This window comes from Cherax quadricarinatus, chromosome 19 (assembly GCF_038502225.1).
Source record: "Cherax quadricarinatus isolate ZL_2023a chromosome 19, ASM3850222v1, whole genome shotgun sequence".
Taxonomy (NCBI): Eukaryota; Metazoa; Arthropoda; class Malacostraca; order Decapoda; family Parastacidae; genus Cherax; species Cherax quadricarinatus.
The window spans coordinates 35,497,278-35,513,063 of record NC_091310.1 but is presented as its reverse complement, the minus strand read 5'-3'; the positions used below and the strand labels follow the sequence as shown (position 1 = coordinate 35,513,063).

At 48.5% G+C, this 15,786-nt stretch overlaps 1 protein-coding gene across 1 annotated transcript in view; it reads right to left on the bottom strand.

The window, feature by feature from the left end:
• The window catches only part of LOC128688331 (homeobox protein HMX3-like), a 51,853-nt gene extending 40,094 nt beyond the window's left edge, over positions 1 to 11,759 (bottom strand). The window contains exon 1 of the mRNA XM_053776106.2: positions 11,145 to 11,759. Coding sequence (XP_053632081.1) covers positions 11,145 to 11,470 — 326 coding nt within the window. The 5' untranslated portion in view covers positions 11,471 to 11,759. The remainder of the gene's footprint in view (positions 1 to 11,144) is intronic.
• Positions 11,760 to 15,786: the final 4,027 nt, after the last annotated feature.

Sequence of the window (15,786 nt, the reverse complement as noted above, 5' to 3'; positions counted from 1 at the left end):
GTAGTGGTGGTGGTGATGGTAGCGGTGGTGTGGTGATGGTGGTAGTAAGTAGTGATGAGTAGCAGTGGAGGTGATGGTAGCGGTGGTAGTGATGGTAGCGGTGGTAAGGTGATAGGTAGCAGTGGTAGTGATGGTAGTAGTAGTGGTGATGTGTAGGCGGTAGTGTGATGGTAGCGGTGGTGGTGATGGTAGGCGGTGGTGGTGAGTGGTGGTGTATGGTGGTGGTGGTGATGGTGGTGGTGGTGGTGGTGATGGTGGTGGTGGTGGTGATGGTGGTGGTGGTGGTGATGGTGGTGGTAGTGGTGATGGTGGTGGTGGTGGGGAAGGGGGTGGTGGTGGTTGGGGTGTGGTGGTGGTGGTGGTGTGGTAGTGGTGGTGTGGTGGCAGTGGTGGTGATGAGTGATGGTAAGCAGGTGTGGTGAGTAGTAGTGGTGATGTGATGTGTAGTGGTGGTGATGTAGTAGTAGTGGTGATGGTAGTGGTATAGTGGTGATAGTGGTGGTGATAGTGATGGTGGTGATGGTGGTGGTAGTGGTGATGGTGGCGTGGTGGTGATGGTATGGTAGTGGTGGTGATGAGGTAGTGGTAGTGTGAGTGATGGTAGCGGTGGTAGTGATGGTGGCGGTGGTGGTGATGAAGCTTGCGGTGGTGGTGATGGTGGCAGTGGTGGTGATGGTAGCGGTGGTGGTGATGGTGGTAGTAGTGGTGATGGTATTGGTAGGTGTGGTGATGGTATGGTAGTCGTGGTGATGGTAGCAGTAGTGGTGACGGTGGTAGTAGTGGTGACAGTGGTAATGGTGATAGTGGTAGTGGTGATGTGGTGGTGTGGTGATGGTAGTAGTGTGGTGATGGTAGTGGTGGTGGTGATGGTAGCAGTAGTGGTGATGGTAGCGGTAGTGGTGATGTGGCAGTGGTGGTGATGTAACAGTAATGGTGATGGTAGTGGTAGGTGGTGATGGTAGTGGTAGTAGTGATGGTGGCAGTGGTATTGATGGTAGTAGTAGGTGTGGTAGCGGTAGTGGTGACAGTGGTAGTATTGTGACAGTAGTAATGGTGATGTAGTGGTGTAGTGTGATGGTAAGTAGTGGTGATGGTGGTAGTAGTAAGGTGATGGTAGTGGTAATGGTGATGGTGGTGTGAGTGGTGACAGTGGTAATGGTGACGGTGGTGGTAGTGGTGGTAGGTGAGGTGGTAGTGGTGGTGGTGGTGGTGTGGTGATGGAGTGGTGTGGAGTGGTGATGGTGGTGTGGTGATGGTAGTAGTGGTGGTAACAGTGGTGGTAGTGTGGTGACAGTAGTGGTGGTGGTGATGGAGTAGTAGTGGTGAGTAGTGGTGATGGATGGTAATGGTGATGGTAGTAGTGGTGATGGTAGTGGTAGTGATGGTGGTGGTAGCAGTAGTGGTAGTGGTAGTGGCGATGGTAGGTACTAGTGGAGGTGATGGTGCGGTGATGGTAGTGTGGTGATGGTGGCAGTGAGTGATAATGCAGGTAGTGGTGATGGTGGTAGTAGTGGTGATGGTAGTAGTGGTGGTCATTGATGGTGGTGGTAGTAGTGGTGATGGTGGTAGTGGTAGTGGTGATGGCGGTGGTAGTGGTGGTAGTGGTGGTGGGTGGTGGTGGTGATGGTGGTAGTGGTAGTGGTGATGGTAGTGGTGGTGATGGTGGTGGTGCTAGGTGGTAGTGGTAGTGGTAGTAGTGGTGGTGGTAATGGTGGTGGTGATGGTAGTGGTAAGGTGATGGTGGTAGTGGTGGTGATGTGGTGGTGTGATGGTGGTGGTGGTGATGGTGAGTAGTGGTGATGGTAGTGGTGGTGTGGTGATGGTGGTAGTGGTGATGCTAAGTGGTGGTGATGGTGGTAGTGGTGGTGATGGTAGTGGTAGTAGCGGTGATGGTAGTAGTGGTGATGGTGGTAGTGGCAGTGGTGTAGTAGTAGTAATGAGTGATGGTGCTAGTGATGGTGTAGCTTGATGGTAGTGGTGATGGTAAGGTAGTAGTGAGTGGTGGCAGTGGTGAGTGATGGGTAGTAGTAGTGGTGATGGTAGTAGTAGTAATCGTGATGGTGAGTGGTAGTGGTGTGGTGATGGTGCTAGTGGTGATGGAAGGTAGTGAGTAGTGGTGATGGCAGTGCTAGTGGTAGTAGTGATGGTATATTAGTGGTGATGGTAGTAGTAGGTGGTGATGGTAGTGGTGAGTGGTGATGGTAAGGTAATGGTAGTAGTAGTAATGGTGATGCTGGTAGTAGTGGTTATGGTAGTAGTGGTGATGGTGGTATTAGTGGGTGGTGATGGTGGTAGTAGTGGTGATGGTAGTAGTGGCGATGGTAGTGGAGTAGTAGTGGTGGTAGTGGTGATGGTGGCAGTGTGGTGGTAGTGTGGTGATGGTCATGATGGTGGTGATGTGTGGTGGTGGTGTGGTGGTAGTGTAGTGATGTGGTGGTAGCGGTGATGGTAGTGGTAGTGGTGATGGTGGTGGTGGTGGGGAGGTGGTGGTGGTAGTGGTAGTGGTGGAGTGGTGGTGGTGGTAGTGGTGATGTGGTAGTGGTGGTGATGGGGTGTAGTGGTGATGGTGTGGAGTGTGAGTGGTGGTGGTAGTGATGGTGAGTAGTGATGGTGGTAATGGTGATGGTGGTAATGGTGATGGTAGTGGAGTAGTGGTAGTGGTGATGCAGTGGTAGTAGTAGTGTGGTGATAAGTAATAGTGTGGTGATGGTAGTGGTGATGGTAGTGGTGATGGTAGTGGTAATTGATGGTGGTAATGAGGTGATGTAGTGGTATTAGTAGTGGCGGTGATGGTGGATAGTGGTAATAGTGATGGTAGTGGTAGGTGTGATAGTAGTAGTGGTAACTGCCCTGGGCTTGTGTTTTAACCTCGTGGTCGTCCCGTCCACTTACTGCCCTGGGCTTGTGTTTTAACCTCGTGGTCGTCCCGTCCACTTACTGCCCTGGGCTTGTGTTTTAACCTCGTGGTCGTCCCGTCCACTTACTGCCCTGGGCTTGTGTTTTAACCTCGTGGTCGTCCCGTCCACTTACTGCCCTGGGCTTGTGTTTTAACCTCATGGTCGTCCCGTCCACTTACTGCCCTGGGCTTGTGTTTTAACCTCGTGGTCGTCCCGTCCACTTACTGCCCTGGGCTTGTGTTTTAACCTCGTGGTCGTCCCGTCCACTTACTGCCCTGGGCTTGTGTTTTAACCTCATGGTCGTCCCGTCCACTTACTGCTCTGGGCTTGTGTTTTAACCTCGTGGTCGTCCCGTCCACTTACTGCCCTGGGCTTGTGTTTTAACCTCATGGTCGTCCCGTCCACTTACTGCCCTGGGCTTGTGTTTTAACCTCGTGTTCGTCCCGTCCACTTACTGCCCTGGGATTGTGTTTTAACCTCGTGGTCGTCCCGTCCACTTACTGCCCTGGGCTTGTGTTTTAACCTCGTGGTCGTCCCGTCCACTTACTGCCATGGGCTTGTGTTTTAACCTCATGGTCGTCCCGTCCACTTACTGCCCTGGGCTTGTGTTTTAACCTCGTGGTCGTCCCGTCCACTTACTGCCCTGGGCTTGTGTTTTAACCTCATGGTCGTCCCGTCCACTTACTGCCCTGGGCTTGTGTTTTAACCTCGTGGTCGTCCCGTCCACTTACTGCCCTGGGCTTGTGTTTTAACCTCGTGGTCGTCCCGTCCACTTACTGCCCTGGGCTTGTGTTTTAACCTCATGGTCGTCCCGTCCACTTACTGCCCTGGGCTTGTGTTTTAACCTCGTGGTCGTCCCGTCCACTTACTGCCCTGGGCTTGTGTTTTAACCTCATGGTCGTCCCGTCCACTTACTGCCCTGGGCTTGTGTTTTAACCTCGTGGTCGTCCCGTCCACTTACTGCCCTGGGCTTGTGTTTTAACCTCGTGGTCGTCCCGTCCACTTACTGCCCTGGGCTTGTGTTTTAACCTCGTGGTCGTCCCGTCCACTTACTGCCCTGGGCTTGTGTTTTAACCTCATGGTCGTCCCGTCCACTTACTGCCCTGGGCTTGTGTTTTAACCTCGTGGTCGTCCCGTCCACTTACTGCCCTGGGCTTGTGTTTTAACCTCATGGTCGTCCCGTCCACTTACTGCCCTGAGCTTGTGTTTTAACCTCGTGGTCGTCCCGTCCACTTACTGCACTGGGCTTGTGTTTGAACCTCGTGGTCGTCCCGTCCACTTACTGCCCTGGGCTTGTGTTTTAACCTCGTGGTCGTCCCGTCCACTTACTGCCCTGGGCCTGTGTTTTAATTTTGTGGTCGTCCCGTCCACTTACTGCCCTTGGCTTGTGTTTTAACCTCGTGGTCGTCCCGTTCCCTTACTGCCCTGGGCTTGTGTTTTAACCTCGTGGTCGTCCCGTCCACTTACTGTCCTGGGCTTGTGTTTTAACCTTGTGGTCGTCCCGTCCACTTACTGCCCTGGGCTTGTGTTTTAACCTTGTGGTCGTCCCGTCCACTTACTGCCCTAGGCTTGTGTTTTAGCCTAATGGTCGTCCCGTCCACTTACTGCCCTTGGCTTGTGTTTTAACCTCGTGATCATCCCGTCCACTTACTGCACTGGGCCTGTTTTAATCTAATGGTCGTCCCGTCCACTGACTGCCCTGGGCTTGTGTTTTAACCTCGTGGTCGTCCCGTCCACTTACTGTCCTGGGCTTGTGTTTTAACCTCGTGGTCGTCCCGTCCACTTACTGCCCTGGGCTTGTGTTTTAACCTCGTGGTCGTCCCGTCCACTTACTGCCTTGGGCATGTGTTTTAACCTCGTGGTCGTCCCGTCCACTTACTGTCCTGGGCTTATGTTTTAACCTCGTGGTCGTCCCGTCCACTTACTGCCCTGGGCTTGTGTTTTAACCTCGTGGTCGTCCCATTAACCTACTGCCTTGGGCTTGTGTTTTAACCTCGTGGTCGTCCCGTCCACTTACTGCCCTGGGCCTGTGTTTTAACCTCGTGGTCGTCCCGTCCACTTACTGCCCTGGGCTTGTGTTTTAACCTCGTGGTCGTCCCGTCCACTTACTGCCCTGGGCTTGTGTTTTAACCTCGTGGTCGTCCCGTCCACTTACTGCCCTGGGCTTGTGTTTTAACCTCGTGGTCGTCCCGTCCACTTACTGCCCTGGGTCTGCGTTTTAACCTCGTGGTCGTCCCGTCCACATACTGCCCGGGGCTTGTGTTTTAACCTCGTGGTCGTCCCGTCCACTTACTGCCCTGGGTCTGTGTTTTAACCTCGTGGTCGTCCCGTCCACTTACTGCCCTGGGCTTGTGATTTAACCTCGTGGTCTTCCCGTCCACTTACTGCCCTGGGCCTGTGTTTTAACCTCGTGGTCGTCCCGTCCACTTACTGCCCTGGGCTTGTGTTTTAACCTCGTGGTCGTCCCGTCCACTTACTTCCCTGGGCTTGTGTTTTAACCTCGTGGTCATCCCGTCCACTTACTGCCCTGGGCTTGTGTTTTAACCTCGTGGTCGTCCCGTCCACTTACTGCCCTGGGCTTGTGTTTTAACCTCGTGGTCGTCCCGTTCACTTACTGCCCTGGGCTTGTGTTTTATTGATGCTATTGGGCGAAACGCCGGTAGAGCAAAGCCTACGAATGTGCGAATTTGCTATGCCTACGAATATTCGATTTTTTTTATTAATAAAACAAGGCCTACTAATATTCGAATTTTAATTAATGAAATAGCCTAAGAATGTTCAAATTTTAATTAATAAAATAAAGCCTACTAATGTTCGAATTTTAATTAATAAAATAAAGCCTACTAATGTTCGAATTTTAATTAATAAAATAAAGCCTACTAATGTTCGAATTTTAATTAATAAAATAAAGCTTACCAATGTTCGAATTTTAATAATTTAAGCAGTCTTAGAATTTTCGTGAATAAACCTATAAGCCTACAACTTTTCGAATTTTAATAGTAATAAATCCGGCAGGTTTAAAAAATGATTAGGTTCTAGAATTTTTTACACCGATTTATTATGATAAAGATAACTAGGATCGGAACCTAGATAAACACCGTTAACACCTAGATAAACGCCGTTAAAACCTAGATAAACACGTTAAAATCTAGATAAACACTGTTAAACCTAGATAAACGTAAAAGCTTTAAATAAACACGGATAAAACCTCGATAAAAATGGTTAAAACTTACATAAAACCTTACATAAACACTTATAAAACCTTCATAAATAGTTAAATCCTAGATAAACACTCATTAAACCTACATAAAATGTTAAAACCCCAGATAAACACCGCTAAACACCTACATAAACATGGATAAAACTTAGATAAACACGGTTATAAACCTAGATAAAACACGGTTAAAAACCAAGATAAACTTAGTTAAAAAGCCTATCTCAATACCGTCAAAACAAGGAAACGAGACGATAAATTGTATTTCTTCGTCTTCATTAAAGCCGACGGAAACAGAAGTGAGCGGAAGTGGAGACTCTCCTAAGATAAGGAGTTTATTATGAATATTGAGGAGGCTTAGTTATGCGCGGAGTGACACGGCTGCTTGGTTAATTCTTCACCGGCGTTCCCGTCGACTAGTTCCACCAGCGAGAATAATTATTTGTAGATGAATGGTTCAGAGAACCGACATGTTGATAAATTAGACACATGTGCAACTCTTGGGTATCTTTATTGAGGAAACGTTTCGCCACACAGTGGCTTCATCAGTCCATACAAAGGAGAATCTTGAAGAACAGGAGGAGAATGAGGTAATCAGTCCCTCAACCTTGAGTCGATGTGGTCAGTCCATCAATCTTGAATAGAATACGGCATACGTGCTGAGGAGCTTATAAACCGTTGGCAGGAGAGGTGCAGAAGTCATAGGTCGTGTAACATTTGTTCAATGTTGAAGTAGGTCGTGCCCAAGAATTAGGCAAGCGAAGAATTCCCAAGTATTAAGATCCCAAGAAGTTGCAGTGTCTGACAGGTTTGTAGATGAATGGTTCAGAGAACCGACATCGACTCAAGGTTGAGGGACTGATTACCTCATTCTCCTCCTGTTCTTCAAGATTCTCCTTTGTATGGACTGATGAAGCCACTGTGTGGCGAAACGTTTCCTCAATAAAGATACCCAAGAGTTGCACATGTGTCTAATTTATCGAGAATAATTATGCAGTGTGAAATGCGAATGGTTCTAGAAGGATCGAAACGTCATCTTAAACTCTTTTCTCTCTCTCTCTCTCTCTCTCTCTCTCTCTCTCTCTCTCTCTCTCTCTCTCTCTCTCTCTCTCTCTCTCTCTCTGTCTCTCTCTCTCTCTCTCTCTCTCCCTCCTGTGTGCGGGTTGTTTGTGTTCTGTTGCAGTCACGATATTGTGAGTTTTTCGTTCTTTGTATACAAAACATTTCTGGTTTATGTGTGTGTTTTGAAATGGGTGTAGAAGGCGTCAGGCGACACTTTCAAGGGTGTATGCATCGAGAAACATACACTTGACATGCACATAGAAACATTAGACATACACTGAGAGTTTAACTTAATAACTAGAATAGGGAGTGTAAATGTTCTTTGACGGGTGTTGGATGATTTACATGCAGCCTCAGTGACTGTTTTCTAGTGGTCCCTGGGTTTGAAACCCAACCTACCAGCCAACCAGCCTACCTACCAACCACCCCACCTACCAACCAGCCTATTTACTAACCAGCCTACCTACCAGCCTACCTACCAACCAACTATCAGGCACATGTGCTGTTTCCTGGCATACTAACTACCACAGATCACAACAATTCTTTCATTCTTCCGTGACAAGATACACACGATAGTTTCAAGAGAGAGAGAGAGAGAGAGAGAGAGAGAGAGAGAGAGAGAGAGAGAGAGAGAGAGAGAGAGAGAGAGAGAGAGAGAGAGAGAGAGAGAGAGAGAGAGAGAGAGAGAGAGAGAGAGAGAGAGAGAGAGAAAGAGAGTACAGTTTAGGTTCAATTATAAGAGAGTAAAGGTTCAATTTCACACAGGATGGTAGAGGCGCAGATAGAGCTGGGCTGAACAAATGAGCTCGTAACAGAGCTTACTCTTGTTATTCTTTTACTCTAAGAACATGAAAATGGAGGAACGCTAGAGCAGGTCTATTGCCCCCCGTACTTGGCTGGTCCTTCTCACCTTCTCAAAGAGAACCCGTGGCCTTATCCACATCATTATTTCTCTTTATCTCAGCCTGACAGAAGCGTTTACAGACCTAATTACCGGTCTGGATGGTGGTTGGTCCCGTTACTTGTGAGGTCTAGCGGATATGGGAGCTTACAGCAGCCCAGTCTACCCAACCAAGCCCATAGCTATTATTTAGCCCACGAGATCACAGACTGCTGTCAAGTCTGCGCTATGACCAAAGCAAAGAGGGATGCCACTGTGTTAACGCCGAAGCCTATAAAGTTTTAGAGCCGTGCCGCCTTCCGAAACCTCGGGACCAAAGCCTGAAACCCAAGGCCGAAACGTCTTTTCATTAAAATGCCGCAAACCGCAATATTGTGGCCTCTAGACCTAAGGCTACAAGAGTTGGCTTTGATCTAGAGACCGATAAGGTCTCGAGGCTGTATAGGCCGGGTATTAGCCAGAAAGGACAAACCAGCGGACAAAAAAAAAAAGAAGGTTCCCAAGAACTTTAATAAGGTCGCAACAAGACGAAGTATTAATGTGGGAAGAAGTAAAGTCATCTTTATTTGCTAAGAAGGTAATAAAGAAGAACAACGAGAGAAAAACAAACAGGAACACCTGCGCTAAGAACTCCTTTGACGAAGACGTCAGCTAAAAGGAACACAGACGCAACTAATGCGACATTTTATTGCGGCAACGTATCGCTCTCCAGAAGCTTTGTCACGCCGGCTTGACAAAGCTCCTGGAGAGCGAAACGCTGCCACAATAAAATGGCATATCAGTGTCCTTTTAGCTAACATTTTGTCGGTAAATTTTACGGTTATTACTTTACTGAAGACTTTACGGTCCCAAGACCGAAACGTCGTCAGTATGTACTCACCATCTATTAAACACAATTTTTGTAATTTGTCATTGAAGAGAAATGGTAGATAATATCGACGTGAAGGACAGAGACAGACACAACTACATCCTTTATTGACAACGTTTCTCACACGCAGTGTTTTTTTTTCCCTAATTCCAAAAAAGTAAAAAGGACACATGTGCAACTAACGCATTTTACTGTGACAACGTTTCGCTCTCCAGGAGCTTTGCCAGGCCGCTGCCAACATCATTGCAATCCCCCCAAAAAGTGACCTCCCTGCATAGGCGAAACGTCGTGTTGACACCTGGGAGAGAGTAGGCTAAGCCTTTTCATCTAACGACTTTTTGCTCCACCTTTAACGTTAAGTAAACGTTTTACCCAGCGTCTTTGACGGAGCACTGAACAGGTCCTGCCAGTCTTCCTTCACACTCAGAAATCGCTAAACACAGCCATTATTATGGCTGTTTAGCCACACAAGCAGCTCGTTGCAGCCACTTAACACGGCTTCATCGACATAATGGCGTCAATAACGTAATGACTTCAACGATGTAATGGCGTCAACGGCGTAATGGCGTAAACGACGTAATGGCGTCAACGACGTAATGGTGTCTACGACGTAATGCTTCAACGACGTAATGGCGTCAACGACGTAATGGTGTCTACGACGTAATGGTGTCTACGACGTAATGGTGTCAACGACGTAATAACTTCAACGACGTAATGGCATCAACGACGTAATGGTGTCTACGACGTAATGGTGTCTACGACGTAATAGTGTCAACGACGTAATAACTTCAACGACGTAATGGCGTCAACGACGTAATGGCGTCAACGACGTAATGGCGTCAACGACGTAATGGCGTCAACGACGTAATGGCGTCAACGACGTAATGGCGTCAACGACGTAATGGCGTCAACGACGTAATGGAGGGAGGGATGATATTTTTTATTTTATTTTATTTTATTTTCAATATCAAATTAGAAATTTGCGTTTACGTGATTCTAATTTTACGCATAAACTGAAGTATACGTTATTCTGACTTCAGTGATGTGACTCTGAACGTTAGCTTCAGTGATGTGACTCTGAACGTCAGCTTCAGTGATGTGACTCTGAACGTTAGCTTCAGTGATGTGACTCTGAACGTCAGCTTCAGTGATGTGACTCTGAACGTCAGCTTCAGTGATGTGACTCTGAACGTCAGCTTTAGTGATGTGACTCTGAACGTCAGCTTCAGTGATGTGACTCTGAACGTCAGCTTCAGAACAACATGTGGGAGTTGAACGACGACATTCCGGTTCTTATGAAATATATCTTGTGTTAATGTTGGTAGAATTACCGACGATATGTCAGGCAAGAGGACACAAGTGCAACTAATGTGACATTTTATTGTAGCAACGTTTCGCTCTTCAGGAGCTTTGTCAAGTTTTGTCAGAGCTCCTGGAGAGCAAAACGTTACCACAATAAAATATCACATTAGTTGCACTTGTGTCCTGAGGGAAGCAGACTTTTGTACTATATGCAACGACGCGATAGAGGTGAAACGAGATTGCAGCGACGTGATTTAAAATTCGGCAAATGAGAAAGGTTAGCGGAGAAATTTGAGGCAGATAATGAGTGGAATAAGATGTTAAACAGAAGGTAATACGTGGGGACTACATGGAAAATTTAGATCGCCGAAAGCATTAAAGGTCTTGAGAGAGTATGGTAATGGTAATGGTATGGCTGCTGAAATGCGCCTACTTAATGAGTGGAACTCCCGAGTAGCGTCACTGAAGCAAAATCTTTGAGTATCTTAACAAAAAAATAGGCTGGACAAGTACATGAGTGGATGTAGACGTGAATAGCATGGGCCTGTAGACATACCGCAGTGTTCCTCCTTATTTTGTGATCTTATTAGCTCTCTTCATGGGAATATACCAATGAATTACCAATGGGAATATACCAATGAATATACCATGAATTAATAAAGTCCCTATCGGACGGATGAAACGTCCTCAAAAATAAAATGTCATAATCCACATAGTGTGTTTTATTTACCATCCTGAGAGGGACTATCCAAATTCTGGTCATATCTACTTTCTTTCTAAATATATCGGGAAAGGATAGTACCGCTGAAGGCTGAGAGTGAGGATAGGCGAGAGAGGCCAGGTGAGAGAAGTGACAAGAGGTGAGGCTAGCGAGACAGTTGAAGATACTGTGCATCATACCTGGCAGCGAGAGTGTCGTGTTGCTGACTGAAGGAGAAGGGAGAGTCACAGGCGGAGTCCTTCTTCGGGTCATCACGGCTGAGAATGCTGGAGATGCTGAAGGACTTGTGTGAGGGCGGCGACGAGGTCTTGGGAGAACTGGCGCCGCTGTCCGAGCTCCTGGCGGGGTTGGGGCTGGTGCTGGAGACCTCGGGAGTGGCCGCCGAAGTCCTGTGGACGTCTCCGAGGATGGAGATCGGAGAGCGCCGCCCCAGGGGAGAAGGAGACCTGCTGGAAGCCACGGCGGGGCTGCCGCGGGTGATGACGCTAGCTACTTCGTAGGACATAGTGCGAGGCGGTGAGAAGGCTATCACAGTCACCTCATAGCGGCAGGTGGGCCGGCACTCACGTGGCACCTACCGCGGCCTTCAACACCCAATAACGCTCACCAACTTCTGCCTAATAAGTCAAATAATCACTTCCAAAGTCCGGTAAACTGATGATAAACTTTATCAGCGTCAAACTTCCCTAGTTTCAACGTCAGTATGAGCGCAGTTGAACTGGTAGGTGGCACAAGTAGTGTCACCTAGGTGCGCCAATTGAACAGGTGAGGAGCAAGTGAAAAAGTGCGCTTATTGCTCCGATGCCGAACGCGGAGTGACGATAGAAGCAGAGAAAAAGCGAGCATTTGAGTCTCAAGTGGAGCCGCCATTTCCCCGCCCACAAGACTAATGGCTTCGATCTGCTCCCTGCTTCCCCGCGGTCATTGGCTGCCGACCAGCAGGGAGGTGTGGCCTGCCTTCCAGACCTGCCACCCCATTGGTCCAAGACCTTGAGTGCTGAAGTATCATGCTCGTTTTGATTGGCCCAGCGCCAAAGTTAATTTCCCGCCGCTACAAGTGTAGCGGCGGGCGTAAGTGTGGAAGGTGACACCCGGCTTGACGCTCGGCTGGATTGGGTCCCCATCACTGAATAATTTATGAAGGATCACCCACACACGCACGCAGGAGTCAAGATGGCTCGGGCACTGATACCCTCCTCCTCCCGGCCGCCCCTGCTGAGGGAGATGACGCGTGCCACAATACCAGCCAGCAGGTCCAGGACCTGGTCTCAAGACGCGGCATTGGTCTTACAAGGATATCGCTCTACAAGTTTTTTTTTTTTGTTCTTTTTTTTACCTGCTGGCGGCAAGGAAGGAGGGGAAGGGAGGTGGGTAGGGAGAGCGGAAGGGGGTGAGCAGGAATGGCACTGGTTGAGAGACGTTAATGCTGTGTGTTGGGGCACTTCCTTGTGGTCATTACATGGCACCTTCTCTGAGCGGAGCGGCAGAGAGAGAGAGGTTCACCTTTGCTGCCTCGTCACTTACTGAAGAGTTGAGAGCATCGTCAGTAGCACGACAGCCAGTAGTGTTGGGTCGTCAGCAGCATGACAGCCAGTGGTAGGTCGTCAGTAACACGACAGCCAGTGGTGGTGGGTCGTCAGTAGCACGACAGCCAGTGGTGGTGGGTAGTCAGTAACACGACAACCAGTGGTGATGGGTCGCCAGCAGTACGACAGTCAGTGGTGGTGGGTCGTCAGCAGCACGACAGCCAATGGTGGTGGGTCATCAGTAACGCGACAGCCAGTGGTGGTGAGTTGTCAGTAGCACGACAGCCAGTGGTGGTGGGTCGTCAGCAACACGACAGCCAGTGATGATGGGTTGTCAGTAGCACGACAGCCAGTAGTGGTTGTGGGTCGTCAGTAGCACGGCAGCCAGTGTTGGTGGGTCGTCAGCAGCACGGCAGCCAGTGTTGATGGGTCGTCAGCAGCACGACAGCCAATGGTGGTTGGTCGTCAGTAACACGACAGCCAGTGGTGGTCGGTTGTCAGTAGCATGACAGCCAGTGGTGGTGGGTCGTCAGCAACACGACAGCCAGTGATGGTGGGTTGTCAGTAGCACGAGAGCCAGTAGTGGTTGTGGGTCGTCAGTAGCACGGCAGCCAGTGTTGGTGGGTCGTCAGCAGCACGACAGCCAGTGGTGGTGGATCGTCAGCAGCACGACAGCCAGTGGTGGTGGGTGGTCAGCAACACGACAACCAGTGGTGGTAGTGGGTCGTTAGTAACACGACAGCCAATGGTAGTGGGATGTCAGCAGTATGACAACCAGTGGTGGTGGGTCGTCAGCAACAAGACAGCCAGTGATGGTGGGTCTTCAGCAACATGACAGCCATTGGTGGTGAGTCGTCAGTAATACGACAGCCAGTGGTGATGGGTCGTCAATAACACGACAGCCAGTGGTGGTAGTGGGTCGTCAGCAGCACGATAGTCAGTGGTGGTGGGTCGTCAGTAACACTACAGTCAGTGGTGGTGGGTCGTCAGTAACACTACAGTCAGTGGTGGTGGGTCGTCAGTAACACTACAGTCAGTGGCGGTGGTGGGTCGTCATTAACACTACAATCAGCAGTGGTGGGTCGTCAGTAACACTACAGTCAGTGGGGGTGTCGTCAGTAACACTACAGTCAGTAGGGGTGGTCATCAATAACACTACAGTCAGTGGTGGTGGGTCGTCAGTAACACTACAGTCAGTGGGGGTGTTGTCAGTAACACTACAGTCAGTGGGGGTGGTCATCAGTAACACTACAGACAGTGGTGGTGGGTCGTTAGTAACACTACAGTCAACGGTGGTGGGTCGTCAGTAACACTACAGTCAGTGGTGGTGGGTCGTCAGTAACACTACAGTCAGTGGTGGTGGGTCGTCAGTAACACTACAGTCAGTGGTGGTGGGTCGTCAGTAACACTACAGTCAGTGGTGGTGGGTCGTCAGTAACACTACAGTCAGTGGTGGTGGGTCGTCAGTATCACTACAGCCAGTGGTGGTGGGTCGCCAGTATAATAATAACAATAACAATCACTAATAACATTACTCTTGGACGGTTCATTGTACCTGCTCTCCAACACTTGCTCAACCAGGTCGAGTCTTCAATCCAGTTTACGCTCGAAGAAGAAGTCGACCACACTCTTCCTTACCTCATGTTCCGCTCTGTCAAGCTGACCACGAACTTCGCTTTAAGATCTGCCGCAAACTGGCCAACCAACGCGATCTCCTCCTCGTCTACTCTCACCACCATAACAAGACTAAACCTGACGTTATCATAAGCTTCTTCCTGTGTTACCTTCCGTATCTGCAGCAGAGAATTCCTCGAGGAAGAATGAATGCTCGCTACTCAAACAAGTGTTTTCTCAACATCATTATTCTCCTCATTTTATCATAGACTGCAGACAGCGTACATAATAATGAACTCACGTGGACGAAACACCGCCTCTGCAGTGTTCCTCCAGTCTTGTGCTCACGTGAAATTATTATTATAATCAAGGGGGAAGCGCTAAACCCGGAGGATTATACAGCGCCTGGGGGGGATGTGGAAGGCATTCAGGCTTAATTCGGGGAACTGGAGCACAGATCCAATTCCCTAAATCAAGAGCCCCTCACCAACATCAAGGAACCTTCCTTGAGGGGACTCACGTGAAAGAAGTTATATAGTCCTCCCTAACAGCTCCATTGTCAAACACGTCTCAGCATTCTCTCCAGCACCCGAATTCCAAATAACCACCACCGCTTCCACTGCCATTAATTAAGCCACCGGTAAAGGTCCCCACCAACGAGCTCAATCCACCGCAGTCGTATACACAATCCCTTGCAATGATTGTGAGAAAATATGCGCCATCAGAGCTGACTATCAGAGTCATTATATCAAGGCTGAGGGACTGATTACCTCAAACTCCTCCTGTTCTTCACCATTCTTCTTTGTATGGACTGATGAAGCCACTGTGTGGCGAAACGTTTCCTCATTAAAGATACCCAAGTGTTGCACATGTGTCTAATTTATCAGCTTTATCAAAGCTCCTGAAGAGCGAAACGTTGCATTAGCTGCACATGTATGTCCTTTTACCTAACGTACTATACACCGACAGGGGTATGATACTAATATACATTATGCGGCTTACGGCATCTGATTGATAATAAGTGTGTGCACTTATGAACACCTTATAGGTTCAGAGAGACTGTATATACTCCAAGAAAAAAAAAGCATAAACACAGACATATAAATAATTGGGAAATATAATCAACTGGAAAATTAAAGCAGACGAGAAATATAATATTTTTATAAAGTTTACTCAGATATAAAACACATAAACCTGAAATATTTCCTAACTGAATCAAACAATGGAAAAAAATGATCATACATGAACCGGGTACCTTGCTTCCTCCAGCGGAAAGTCCGGTGCAGCCCCGAGGTAATAACGAATGTTCACTGTGGCCCAGAGTGACATGCAGAATAACCGCTGGAAGAGACACGTTGACAGAAACTGAAGATTCAAAGCAAGTCAAACTGAAAACTGAGATCCTGACGTCCGTTAAAACGTGAGATCTAATAAGGAACGGATGTCAACACAGGGAGGGAGCAGCGCAGTGCGACTTATACGTCTGAGTGAACCGTGAATGACGCGGTGAAGAGCCGGCTGTCTGGGGGTTTCGGATCTACAAGGAGGTGAAGTCGGCTGTCTGGAGGTCTCGGATCTAGATGGAGGTGAAGAGTTGATAGCGATGAAGTACTGTTTCCAGAATGGCGGAGCCACAAACATTCGTAGGTCTGCTTTCTACAGCTCGGGGAAATAAAGATGG